We start from the raw sequence: 14,266 nt of genomic DNA, 5'->3' as shown, positions 1-14,266 counted from the left end.
AAGCTCAGTGAAACGCAATGCCGAATGGCTCAAGTCAAAGAAGGCAGGGGCCGCAGGGCTCTTGACGCTTTACTGGGCTAAAATAAAATTATGGTAGAGTAGGAGAGCTTACAGCACCAACGTAGGACTTTACTAGGTGCATATATAATATGGTCTCTAATTGATGTTGAAACCTAGTGATTCCAGAACCTTCGGATACTGATAAGGCAGACGCTGTAGAGAAATATTGAGACATATGAAGCTTGTACTTCTTTGTCGATGCTGATCTTGAGCTCTGTACTAAGTCCCTAAATATGTGTTTGGCCTGCGACGAGATATATAAGCCACAATAGGCTCCTAAGTTGCTACAAGATGGCATAAATATGAGAAGAGTATGGTGAATACACATTAAAGACCAACACCTGCGGAAGATCCAAAGCTCTGCGTAGTCAAATAACACTTCAGCTAGACGCTAATTTGCCTCCATCGGATCCTAATGGACAATAATACTTTCCTTTGGCTCTCTGATCCTTCTCTCCACAAATGGCTCCATCTTATTTCCCTCCGTGTCAGTCAATAGATTTATCCTCGCCCTCTGAGTCGACAAATAATCTCTCATCCAAGTACCTCCAGCACACAGCGTCGAAAGCACAAACACCAAGATTGCCTTGTCCCTCGTGGACTGTATATCAGCAGAGATGTGCCTAGCTGCCTTGCGCGTTGAGAATACATTGATCACGGCCGCGGAGCTTTGAGGTGCTGGCCATCGGGCCATCGGGCATGGACTTGTAAACAATGGGTGCCTTAGATCTCAACACCACCATCCACGTACGTGGAGACCTTTAACTGAGGCAAAAAAGAAAAAACCTGCGTTCCCTGCGGAACATGCGATCCGCGCCGTATTGCAAGTACAGCCCGGTTCAAGAATTTTCGACATCTGTGAGCACTCGGATCATCCACTTTTATGGGGACATCTGCTTCTGCCCAAGTGTTGACTCGAGGAATTCCAACTTTCAAGCTTTACTTGCCTATAGCGAAGCAATATAATTCCCTCGGGGGTGTCTACTGCTGGACCGCGTACCCCCTGGTAAGCAACAACGTGGCAGCTGTAAACTGAAGGTCCAAGCTCCTCATATCAGATATCAAATTAAGACAAACATTATAGGATTGGGTCTTACGCTTTGTTCGCTCATGCCGTCCTCTGATATTCGTCTCACTTCTTCGTGACGCAGCCGAGCTGTCAAAGAAGCCATGAGGTACCAGTGCGACAATGTTACATCAAGACCCAATCACTCAAGCCGAAAGAGCTTCCGGTTTCGGCTCAAACTCCTTGTTTGGGCCTTTTACAAATGACTCCCACGTGGACTCACTGTGTCATCATTCCTGTGTGTCCCTCGTGCGCTTCTTGTGGAAGGAAGTCACAACGAAAGGAAGATGTGAACTGAGGCCCGAGGGAAGGAATGACCACAAGTTGCACCACCGGTACTACAGAGCTTAGGAATATGCGAAACCCATCTCTGGGTGATGCCAGAAATAGGCGCATGATGGCTGCTTTATACCTGAAGAGCTGCCTTCCGAACGAAGCCTCTTCCACATGATTCAACATTCAAACGACACCAGCCTCGCATGTTCGACGACCCTGAAACGGCTGCTAGGTCGTAGCAATGCATATCATGAGGCTGGCACTATCTATTGCAGGGGCGAGCTTCCCTTCGTATTTCGCATACGGCTTCCCAGCCCTGTCATCGCAGAAGATACCTCGAGATATCTCCATCCATCGCCACTATCACCGCAACGACAACGGTACGCAGATTTTCTGCCACAATGAGACCCAATCACCGATCTTCACGCTAGGAGACCTTGACTACGGAGCACCTGGGGTCATCCTCGTCAACTATGACTCGGGGTCGCATGACAAGATCAATGGGACAATGTACTTCTTCTATGAAAGTGACCATGACTATGTGCCGTACAAATATACCATCGTCTGTCTCCCTTGATTCCAACAACCCAAGTCAAATTGACTAATTGTCTTGGCAGCTATCACCATGGTCGCACGCCTATATTAACCTCTGCCCCACCTTCGAAGGTCGCATTGTCCGCGGCAACTACCTCAACCTCGATGGCCGGACGCACAACCTCGGCACCTGGGCCGAAGTGAACTGGCACCCGGATGGCAGCGCATGGGGCGACGTATCCCTGCTGCAGGGCAACGATGGCGCGGTGGTGATCCAGTCCCTCGATGGGATCAACAAGATGAAAGGGTTCGCAGTCGACCTCCTCGCGAGCGCACCGGAGGGCGCCTGGGCACGGAAGGATACAGGATCTTGGTGCTTGGATAAGATTGTGGGGCCAAATGCAAACAAGATTACCAAGAGTTGGGAAGCGAAGTACTTGGATCCGTGGAATGTCTATCTGGAAGGTGATATCGACCCGGTCATAAATTCAAATAATGGGAGGTTTCAGGTCACGTTTTATGAAGGGGTGATTTGATATTGCGCTGTTTGGCTGAGGGAAGTTTGCTCCATGGGTTGTTGCTCTCATGTTTGATTCTTTGGCCCTCAGGTGCGAGGAACATGGTCTCCTATATTCTCTGCCAAGTGGTTGAATATAGCCTCCAGCTGGGAAGGTCTGGAAAAGCCCATGAAAGCCAAAAATATACTGCAATGTTGCTGAGACATAAGTTGCACAGTTCAGACTTAGAATGAAGGGTCCGTCAAGTATTCCTAACGAGTCGCCAAAGAGCCTGCCTCTTTATTCTTCTCCTTAAGAGCATGCCGGAATTGAACTTCGACAACCCTCATGTATCTCATTCAACCTATAATGAATTACCCTTGGCTTCGTGAGATGCACTACCCCACGGCGTCACCCGCATCGACATTTCTCCCTCCGCAATCCACCCCTCCACCCATGCCAATATGGCATCGCCCAAGTACTGCGAATTGTCAGATAGGGCACCTGGTTCCTAGGTTCAGAAATAATATGGCACTAGAGAAGACTATTGTCACTTAAAGTTCAGAAGGCGAAAGGAACCCCTTTTCCCAAAAGTAACACCAAAGTTACTGTCCACTTAGGGGTCAGACACCTGAACAATGTACCTCCGACATGTTCTAAAGAATCTATAAAAGGCAGAGCAACAGGAGTTCGCGAGAACAGAGAACACAGAGAACAATACACCTCATTCATATAAAATCTTACGCACTTCTGACTACTCGATTGGACACACGTGATATTCGACACGAATTCGTCACAATTATCCCATGCCACAGGGAGAAATTCCGCGCGGACACACCCTATGTACAATACGGAGCCATCTTGCTATGTCATTCATGAATTGGAAATATTTCACGCTGACTTCGATGCTCAACTCAAGTGGAAGAACTAGCATAATCAATAGCAGGTAACAGAATGGCCCAACACAACTCACTAATAGTATGTATGTTGACCTAAAACCGAAATTGCACCACATTACCCAGTAACACCTCATAGCTTTCCTGTCTGAAATCATCGGGTATCAACTGAGCATCATTCGCATTGATATTTATCAACATATGGCCATCCTGATATCGCGGCCACTGTACCACATCAACCTCGTCCACCTTCTCCTGCGCACCTCCACTATTATCGTTCGGACCCAGGTTATACGCAAAATTCAAATAGTAATTCAGCGTCGCCTTTGCCGCAAAGTTGGGCAAGATGCCGTAGAACACCTGGATTAAATCCGATCCGTGGAACGTGCCGAGCATGGGCGTCCCCTTATCGTAGGACGAGAGGTACGACCACTTCGGGACGTCGGGCTGGACAGTAGACGTGATGTTCAGCACTGCCCTTCGAGTTAATGTGAAAGCAGCGTCCCCCAGAAGGGCGGCGAGCCGTTTGTATTGCGGGTAGAAGTTATTATCATCACCCGAGCCAAAAGGAGACCCAGCGGCAGGGTCCTCGGGATACTTGGCCACGAGTTGGGAGATGAGCTCCGGGCTGGCGTTTTTGAAATACAGCGAGGAGAGATACTCTTCGATGTCCTCGGTCGTGGTGATGTTGCCTTGGAACAGAGAAAAGAGGGTACCTTCGTCTTCTTGGTCACCGAGGATGAAGGGGACTTTGACGACTTTACCTGATGCGGCGAGGACTTCCGAGGAGGAGGTGAGGACCTTGCCGTCGGGCCGAGGGAGGTAGGAGAGGGCCACAGAGCTGTAGCTTAGGATCCCGGGGACGGTGTTGGCGGATGTGAGGAGTGTCTGAGAAGGTTAGTTTCTCGGAATGACGTGCTCATATTGACGGTGGACTCGCCTGGTAATCGGCTTGCCGTAGACATGCGAGAGTATCGGGCTCTCCTGAGCACCCAGCTCCTTCTACGACTTGATCATAGATCGCCTGTGCCTTTGGACAATCGACGTTGTCTGTGGGGATTGCTGAGCCGGAGTTCATGATTGCGCCCCTAAACAAGGGCTTCCCCTTGTATGTAATGTCCCCGTCGAACATAGTCAACTGGCTAAATATAGAGATAGCTCCGGCCGACTCGCCCCATAACGTGACCTTGTCAGGATTGCCACCTGCTCGATAATAAGCCACAGTTTCGTCAACACGGAAGGGCCTTACTGCGCATACCAAAAGCCTTGATGTTATCTGCAACCCACTGCATTCCGATGCGCTGATCCAGGAGTCCCAAATTAGCACTCCCGTCAGACAAGACCTCCTTTCCCCCAAGAAAGCCAAACGCCCCGACCCGGTAGTTGACAGCTACGAACACGACCGGTTTTCCCATGATCATCGAGTTCGCAACGATGTGCGATCCATCATACATCGCCGTACTGCCCAACTCAAACCCGCCGCCAAAGATCCACAAAAGAACCGGCAAGTTATCCCCCTCCTTTACTCCTGCTGGCCTCTGCAAATTAACCTTGAGACAGTCCTCCTGCCCAGACACCAGACTGTCCTTGAACAGCGGCGTATCAACCACATTCTCCAGAATTTCCGTTGCAATACCCGGAACAGTGGGGATGTTAACGTCTTCTCCTAGCAAGAACTGCGGACACGAAGCCGGAAAGAGCGTCGTTGCGTCGATGCGTCCAAGTGAGCCTAATAGGGGCTGGGGCGGCTTGAGGCGGAGTGCGCCCACCGGAGGTTGAGCGAAGGGGATGCCTTTGAAGGACTCTACGTAACCGCCGGACACGCCTATGTATGGCAAGCTTACTCCTTCAACCTGCGCGTCTAGGTTGGGGATTTGGACGACGGGGCCAAAGAAGACTCTTTTCTCTTGGTGGAATTGACCATGGGGGCGGCCATGGTTAGGGAAGCGAAACATAATGGCAGGAGGAGGATGAGCCTCATATTGCGTTTGCCGTAGGTGCATTGTATGTTAAAGAAAGTTCTTGATGAGATTCAACGGATACACCCCAAAGTCATGTCGACGAAGGAAGATGTCAAAATATATAAGTAACCAACCTATACTCAGTCTAGCAGTAACGTGGTTTGACACCGAGTCGCGCATATCACCGAGTCGCGCACTTTTTCAACTTTTCCAACCTTTTGACTTCAACACTTATTTCCTCAACAACAACACCATGTCAGTTCAAACCCAAGAAGCCAAAATCAACCTTGCCATCGAAGCTATCCGATCGACCAAAAATATGAGCCAACGTCGAGCAGCAAAGCTATACGGTGTACGTACCCGAGTCCTCACTCCGTGACAGAATCCACGGTCACACCCCACGTACCGAAATCTGGCCGAATAGCGCACTACTCGCCAAGATAGAGGAAAGAACTATTGTTCAGCATGTAATTGACCTAGATTTGAGAGGGTTTCCTCCCCGGCTAGAGGGTGTGGAAGATATGGCCAATTCCATTCTTGCGACGTGGGGTACCCGACGTGTCGGCAAGCTCTGGGCGCATCGCTTTGTAAAGCGAACCCCAGAGTTACAGACGCGTTTTTCTCGCTCGTATGACTTCCAGAGGGCCCTCTGCGAGGATCCAAAGATTATTGAGGACTGGTTCCGGCTTGTATCGAATATGAGGGCCAAATACGGGATCCAGGACTGCGATATGTGGAACTTCGACGAGACGGGCTTTAAGATGGCCGTTATTCAACGCTCGATGCCCTGGACATTTTGGCCCGGAAGGACGCGGAGGCCCAGGTAAAGGAGGACAAGCGCTCTAAGGGGGGGTAAAGAAAAGGCTGGTCCGTCGACTGTACGACGATGTAGTAAGTGTAAGAAGACTGGACATAATGTAAAGACTTGTCAGGTCGAACTATAATTGTCAGATGTATATAGCTCTGAATAAATTTCAATAAACTTTAGTCTGTTGTGGCTTTTTAGTTGAACTTGAAATTATAGTGTGGTAAAAAGTGCGCGACTCGGTGTTAAACCACGTTATATGAATACGATGAAAGCCTAAGTCCAGCCCCAAAGGCATAGCATAGCCATATGACGGACCCGTCGCATTGGCATCCCGTTCAGGAAACCATGTGGATTAGCCGTTTAGGTAGAATTCCGGCTCCTTACCAATCTCTCGTTAGCGTACAAAGTTGCACGATGGCAAGGGGCACCCCAAAAAGCGTAGAATGTTGAAGAATCTTGGGCTAGGAGCACGTGACCAAACAATGACAACACATACTAGCCCGAAGGCTGCATGGATTGGTATACCGTCACTTTCGCTCATGATAGTTGTCCGAGGTACAAGACATGGGACGTAGAGTTTTCTTTATTTTTGTATTCAGCCAAGCCCATCCAGTGGGATTTCGTCTTGTGTTGAGCCGAAGTCGAGGTGAAACAGCGGCTGGCGCAAGATCATCGTAACCCATCTTCGATCGCCTGCCAGATGCAGATGCACATCCAGTACCGATCGGAACGAAATCAGATTGATCTGATGCAATCCCACGGTCCAGTAGTGCATCGATCGGCGGGCAACCGGGCTACGAGATGCTCCCGAAGGTTCTGGAAGTCGGGATAAGTTAGTAACGAATGCAGAGCCCCCCAACGTGTTCGATAACTTATGAAGTGGCTCAACGCCAGTCTTGCAAGTGGAGTGGCTACCTCCGCGCTAGAATATACGCTATGCAGCTCGCTGTGTGACAACAGTAGGTTAAATCTGCTTAAGTAACCATAACGCGTGAGACTGCTGTACGTGCGAAGATTCGAAGACCGAAGTGGCTCAGGAGTGAAATACGTTATTTGGCCAGGTCACAGCCTGGAGCTTCGACAAGGCAGCACAATTCAATCAATGCAGGGATCCATCGTACTGTGATGGTACCTTCGCATCGGTGGAATGTAGATGCAATTCGGGTGCGGTAGCTGAGCCCTTCCAAATATTGCAATTGTCTTCTGGTGAAATACATAACGTAACTAGTCCACAAGCGAACGGGTCACCCAACCGAACGGGTCACGCCCATAGCAAAAAATAGAACTAAACTTCCTAACTTTACCACGCAACTAATTCTCGATAGATTCTGCTCAAAAAAAATCTCAATTACTCCTTGCAACTCAGGCTATCAGAAATGACTCAACACTTAGTATCCGACGTGCTGCAACAATCTACAAAGTCTCGAATACTACTCTCCAGGCGCGTCTTCAAAAACGTCAATCACGTCACAATATCGAAGCCAACGGTCGGGATTTAACAAAACTAGAAGAAAATACGATTATTCAAAGGATAATTGAGCTAGATTCGCAAGCATTTCCTCCCCGGCTAAGTGCTGTTGAAGATATGGCAAACCGACTGCTACGCGACTCGCATATCACAAAGGAGGACTTTCTTCCGGCATTTTGCGAGGCGTTCAAGAAGAGCCTGACCGAAAGCAATATTCGTGCAGGCTTTCAAGGGGCTGGGCTTGTGCCTTTAAGCCCAGATATTGTTATTGAGAAGCTGGATGTGAAATTACAGACTCCAACGTCCTCCCGGCCCCCTACGCGGGAAACCCTTCCTTGGGCTTCTCGGACGCCAAACAACCCAACCGAGGCTACTTCGCAATCCGAATTTATTAAATCTCGAATTTCCAGGCATCAAAATAGCTCCCCGACGTCAATTTACGATGCTATCGATCAGTTTTCGAAAGGAACGCGGAGTATTATGCATAAGATGGCTTTACTCCAAGCTGAGGTCGCCGAACTTCGAGAGGCAAATGCTCTAATTAGCAAGCGGCGCAGGGCCAAAAAAACATGAGTACGGCTTAGAGGATCACTTAATTCACAAGACGTACAAGATCTTCAAGATCAAAAGGACGTTGCGCAGCAAGTACAGCAGGAAATACGTGGAAATAGCGCTGGATCAAATCGTGGCCAGCCACGGCAACGGCGCTGTGGCGTATGCGGGAAGACCGGGCATAATGCGCGAACCTGTCACGTAGAGATAGAATCATCTGGGTAAGAGTATTATGAGTAGTTTTAATTGATTTACGGCGTTGTGGTTGCGAAATCGTGTTGAATTCCATGTTTTGCTAGTTGGGTGACCCGTTCGGTTGGGTGACCCGTTCGCTTGTGGACTACGTTACCCGCAGCTACTCCAGAAGAGATGCAGGGCTTGATAGGATTCATAGGCAAGCTTTCAACCTATGCGCCTCAGTTTAAGGGTCCAATCACTGCAGACGAATCCGCATGTCAGGTCGACCTGGGAGAAGGCCAGCATCGATGGTGGTATGGTGGTGCATTTGTCTCGCATCATGGAAACAAGCACTGGTTGTAAACTCAGGGTCCCGCTCCATTACACCACATACACTTATTAATGTAGTTGTTGCTGAAATATGAGGTTGCAAGGAGATGGTCTTCTACAGTCCATCCACTAGTGAGGGCATTCGTCTGCATAATGAGGTTGCCCTCCAACTCACAGATCAGCCAGTCAGTGTGTCAATCAAGCGTCTACTTCCTCAGAAACAACAGGTGCACGTTACACATACATCCACGTACACTCCACGAGACCAAGTTATATGTTAATAAACCCAAATTCAGATGTAAATTGATGTAGTTGATGTAACTAGGTGTGAAAAGGATATATTTGCTTCCAAAAGTGAGTACTTTCAGGCTTCCGGAAGGGTTACAAGGTAACGTGCCTCCATTATCACCACTGTCACCACCGCCACGCTCAACAAGCAAGGGGGGACGCGTGTGATCTAAGACGCGCATGGCAAGGTCACCTTAGCATCGTGCAATGTCCCCGTACCCCACACGCCCCAACTGTCGACATGGTCACTTCTGGCGTCTCCTCCGCCTCCAAATTAATGCCGCCGACACCGTCTCTTGATCTGTCTTCAACGCTCCCGAAGTCTTACGACGAGCCCATCGACCAAGAGCGCCTGTTCCGCCATTTCCCCAGCTGTGTCTGGACCGAAAAGGTTAAGGACATCCTATCCTGGGCGTGGGACCACGGATACATATACAGAATATGAAAAACCGCATCTGGGTCTGTCATCAGTGCATTATACAAATCTGGGTCGACAACGATACGCAGTGGCTGTCTCAACTCTGTAAAATCCGGCGCGCCTTGGAGCTCCGCAATTACCTAGATATTCTCATCATTAAATACAAGGCGCAATTCACGGAGGAGAATATCTCGAAGCGCACCCATCAACTCAGGGAGTCGGCTACGCTCCCTCGAATCTGCAAGGATGAGAACCTTTTGACCAGCCAAGACTGGGAGACGCTCCAGCGCATTCATATCTTTCTCGGATTTTATAAGGACGAGATTAATGTCCTAGCAGGTGATAGCATCACAAGAAAAAGGAAGCGCGGCTTCACTGGCTCGTACGGCAAAGTATAGGATGTGATCCAGGGATTCGAGTTTTTATATAATCATAATGCAAAAACATATGGCCACGCACCGTACGTTATAGGCCAATATGACCACCACCCATCGAACCACACAAGTCCTGCCTGTAGGGCAGGCATCGCTCATACCTGTCTATATAAGGCCCTCATGGCCGCCGTCCACTTCGTTCAGGACTCTCCAGACATCATGACATTTTCTAACCAAGACCATTTGCCCACAATCCAACAAGAGTGCTTACTGGCAACGTAACCCTCGACCCAGAGTGATTGTATAACCTGACCACCATATATTCCGGCTTGGAGTGTAGCAGTTTACTCATCCGTCTGAACAGTAATACCTAGGAGCTGGTCCATGTTGATTTCTATACCCAAGAAGGCTTTTGTTTTCCTTTCATTTGGAAGAAAAAGACCCCAATAGGGGTAGTACGAATTTTCAATGGGTCACATGCTAGCAGCCAACAGGTAGGAGATGAGATGGCGTTGGTGGTTATGATGCTTTTCGAGGCCTTGAGAAGAAGGAAATGTTATATTGTCGGCACAAGGATGATCACGCAGGCTGAGGAACGAATCAAACGATCGGCGAGATCGATTTCAAGACAGTCGGTGATAATCGTTATCTTCAGAACGAAGCATATGCCATGCCCTATCGCCGATTTGGACGTTGTTATCGCACGATGTCGCTTACTATGTGATTAGTTGCCGAAGTTGGAAAGGGTAAGCAATATCGTGCGATGATTCGTTCTGAAGGCAACGATGATTATTGACTGTCTTGGCATCGGTATTGGCGATCATCTGATTTGCTCCTCACTCAGCGTACGTAATCTTCACCACTTTGCTGACAGAGGGTGACACTGATGCTACTATGCGATTAGTTTGTCGAGTTGGAGAGGGTAGCATTAGTGTCATCCTCCGTCAGCAAAGCGAAGATCTCAGGAATTCCCTTGGTCTGTGAAATGCCCGTTCTTGTACAGGAAACAGGGATGTTACCATGGAGGATAAAGGTGATGATAGACCAGATTTATATGAAGGCCAAAAAAAGATGTTTTTTTTCTTCTTCTATGATGGTTACTTCTGGTTTTGGGGCGGGGTTTTGTAGCCCTGTACTTGGCCGTACCTTCCCACCTGATAGTTCCAGCCCCTGGGATATAGTACTACAACGATAGCCCTTCCCATCCCGATCCTCTAGCCCTTAGCTCCGAAATTTCACACATTACCCATCATCATACCAGTTCTTTCTATTTACAACCCCTGGCAGTCATACACCACCATCGTAACCCGGACGGAACCACTCCTTACACGCCATGGATACCAGTCAAGGCTACAGAAAGCCAAGTCATGGCCTCTTTCGCTTGATTCCAGATACATGGGTTCCATACGCCGAACTCATGCGTCTCGATCGCCAGTCGGGGTTCTGGGCGTTCTACTGGCACTACTTGATAGGGCTTGGTTTTGCTATTAATATCCCCCCATTCTCCAGTGATATCGATCTGAAAACTCTTGCAATCCTCGCGGCGTACTTGGGTATATGGACCACCGTCTTCCGCGGTATTACCTGTACGTGGAATGACAACCTAGATCAAGACTTTGATCGCCAGGTTGCCCGCTGCCGAGTGAGGCCCATCCCACGGGGTGCCGTCACGACATCGCAGGCGCATTTCTTCACCGCCGCACAGATTGCCGTCGGAGCCTGCATTCTGTACCCCTACGGCAGTTTGACATTGGTTCACGCCGGCATAGACAGCGTGTTCTTGTTCATCTACCCCTTGCTGAAGCGCTGTACAGACTTTCCCCAAGTCGAGCTGGGATTTGGACTGTCTTATGCCATATTTATGGTGACTGCGATGGTCGGGAAGGACCCATTGGCGCCTCTGTTGGACCCCTCGTTGGATCTCTCAGGCCATGTGGCCAAGGTCGTTGAGTCACCTCTAGCCCAGTCAGCTGCATGTCTATACGTCGCTGGGATTCTTTGGTCTGTTATCTTTGACACTATTTACGCTCATCAGGATTATCTCGATGACCTAAAAGCTGGCGTCAAAGGACTAGCGGTACGACTCGGAAGAAAGGGAACGAAACCAGCCCTGTACGTAATGACTGTCGTGCAGGTATGCTGTCTCGTATTGGCCGGCCGTCTGGCAGGGTTTGACACACCATATTACGCTATATCATGCGGCGGAGATGCTCTCCTGTTGACATGGATGATTTGGGTTGTCAACTTGGAAGATGGTGACCGTTGCGCTTGGGCATTTGGTCCTGGAAGTGGTTATGTCGGCGCCTCAATCTCAGCTGGGCTTTTCGCTGAGTTTTGGTCGAGAAAGTACGCATTCTGACTGATCAGCTCAGGTATCCATGCGCATGTGGATCTAAAATAGAGACGGAGCGGACGCATGAAACATGCCAACATCGGCTTCTAAAACTCGGTAGGGGTTCCGGATAAATTTAGAACGAACTTGAAATCGTTGTACATGGAGGGTTATACATTTTCGTTAAGATGTTGTTTAGCTATGTTTTACAGTGGGCGACCCCCACTTCAGCCAGCGAAATGAAACTGTGCCCACCAAAAGGCTCTGATTTCATTGATAGATAGATAAAAACTACTTATACTATGGCTCACTTGGTGATTTAGATATCATTACGAAGCACAGAAGCCATTTTTTCACGTCTTCTCATTCTGTGCTGGCGCAAATCTAACACGAGAAGTCCAGACCGACGACATGCTGTCTACGGGATTCTTAATGCTAATGATAAGTTCCGCGCGAAGCTTGTACAAGAGACGGTCATGAGAACACCAAGCTTAAGCTTGTTGGTGTTTTCACGGCTCAGAAAAGGGACACAGGACGCGTCTAGACAGTCAAGTCGGTCAGCAATTCCGGCATGGACTCCTGGACCGAGGTGGCGCATGGTCTCCGCTTTGATATAGACAATACCTTCATTGCTCCCCTCCACCTTACCTTCTAAGACAGTCAGTGATTCTGCCTTGCATCGCCATTCATCAGTGCTGGGCATCTTTTCTACTATCTACAAAGAGAGTGAGGTTTCGGTTCTGGCAAGACGAGATTTTACGCTGCGAACCTTGCCCATGCACTGGAGTACCACACGATCTAAATGTCGTCTGCCATGGTCTCTGGTCTGGAATCATCTGACTAGATTATGGGCACATGAAGTTGTGGCAGATTTCTTTGTTCATCAATCAGGGATGCAGGCTGAGCCTCGTGATGCTGCTGGTGGACTACAACCCTGAATTACGCGTGGGGGTGAACGGAGCGTGGGAGGTTAAGGATCATCCATTCTTCCATGATATTAAATGGCTAGGGCCAGCTAAGAGCCTGATGGGGATACAGAACGAGTGCCTCCGGGTAGTCTGTGGCGCCCACAAAGCGACGCCGGTTCGCCACCTGGAAGCAGAAGCAGCAATCCCGCCACTAGACCTCTATCTTAGTGCCCGGGCTGCTAAGTTTGAAGAACGGCTACGGCTTAGCGGGAAGAGAAATCTGCTTCGCAGCGCGAAGCGCTAAAGCGTCACATATACTCCGGCAGGATAGGCCGGCGAAGAGGAAGCAGGGGTCGCAGCTACTCCGACCGGCAGGGTACACTATGGAGAAGGAGGCCCGGGGCTCCGAGTGGATGAGTGAGGAAAAGGAGGTCCCGGCTGCCCTCCTCGGCCACTGGAGGAAGAGATGGCTCACCGGAGCAGAGCATCACGATCGCCAGCGACGCGCTATCGCTAAGGAACTGGAGGGCCCTTCGATGCAGATACCGAAAGGGAGCAAGTATTTCGGCCTGAACCGACTGGAGGCGTCTACGCTGTGCCAGATCAGGACGGAAAAAATAGTACTAGCAGCCTTCTTATTCAAGACAGGGGCTTTTGGCGTGTACTCACCGCTATGCCGACGCCCCTGAGACGACAAAGCACGTAATCCTATTTTGCGGGCTGTTGGAAGGACCGAGGGAACGATTACGGGCCGCTATCGCACCACGGCCACTATACTCTCGCAGAGACCTCGCAACGGCAACAGGAGAACCAGTAGTTAGTGGGACTATTGTAAGGTGGCTGCTAGGGACGGGTCGGACAGCTTCAAGGCCCAGATAGCATCAATCTTCTCAGGGGGGACTTTGTTGGTAGGTTGAGAATCAACGTAGTATGGTAGTAAACGCAACGCAGTCGCCAATAGTGTTACACGCAAAGGTGGTCAAAGATTTGTGAGGTTGTAAAAGCATGACATTCTATCTAGTCCTATGGAGCACGAAGGTTGGACTTAGTCCCGAAGGGCTAAGTCACGTGGTAACCTTGGTGGTCTTGGCAAACCCCACCAAGGTTGCCTAACACCTCCTCCCATCCTTCGCGACAATAGATATATTCCATTAAACTCTCCGCGAATTAATCGACTGAGGTCGAAAAACTACCTCCATATACCTACATCGGCATACTCGCCACAGCTATATTAGCAAAATCTTCAGCCATGTCTAACCTACGCCTGAGACCTGCTCCGGCCACACCTTCATCGTGACAGGTATGCAAACACAGGCCTATG

The 14,266-nt window shown here is 49.4% G+C and overlaps 3 protein-coding genes across 3 annotated transcripts; 2 read left to right on the top strand and 1 right to left on the bottom strand.

The window, feature by feature from the left end:
* Nucleotides 1-1,652: 1,652 nt before the first annotated feature.
* BCR38DRAFT_484216 (uncharacterized protein) lies at nt 1,653-2,472 on the top strand (the record flags this gene model as incomplete). The annotated part of the gene is made up of 2 exons (XM_040863724.1): nt 1,653-1,964; nt 2,020-2,472. The coding sequence occupies 2 exons, from the start codon at nt 1,653-1,655 to the stop codon at nt 2,470-2,472; spliced, it is 765 nt and encodes a 254-aa protein (XP_040717564.1).
* A 953-nt stretch (nt 2,473-3,425) lies between these two features.
* Nucleotides 3,426-5,284, bottom strand: BCR38DRAFT_457097 (carboxylesterase; the record flags this gene model as incomplete). The annotated part of the gene is made up of 3 exons (XM_040861997.1): nt 3,426-4,176; nt 4,259-4,532; nt 4,588-5,284. The coding sequence occupies 3 exons, from the start codon at nt 5,282-5,284 to the stop codon at nt 3,426-3,428; spliced, it is 1,722 nt and encodes a 573-aa protein (XP_040717563.1).
* A 5,127-nt stretch (nt 5,285-10,411) lies between these two features.
* On the top strand, nt 10,412-12,064 carry BCR38DRAFT_512821 (UbiA prenyltransferase family; the record flags this gene model as incomplete). Its single annotated transcript, XM_040865049.1, has 2 exons — nt 10,412-10,425; nt 11,050-12,064. The coding sequence occupies 2 exons, from the start codon at nt 10,412-10,414 to the stop codon at nt 12,062-12,064; spliced, it is 1,029 nt and encodes a 342-aa protein (XP_040717562.1).
* Nucleotides 12,065-14,266: the final 2,202 nt, after the last annotated feature.

This window comes from Pseudomassariella vexata (assembly GCF_002105095.1).
Source record: "Pseudomassariella vexata strain CBS 129021 chromosome Unknown BCR38scaffold_5, whole genome shotgun sequence".
NCBI classification, from domain to species: Eukaryota; Fungi; Ascomycota; class Sordariomycetes; order Amphisphaeriales; family Pseudomassariaceae; genus Pseudomassariella; species Pseudomassariella vexata.
Note: the sequence above shows the minus strand (reverse complement) of the source record. Positions and strands in the feature narration are given on the sequence as shown.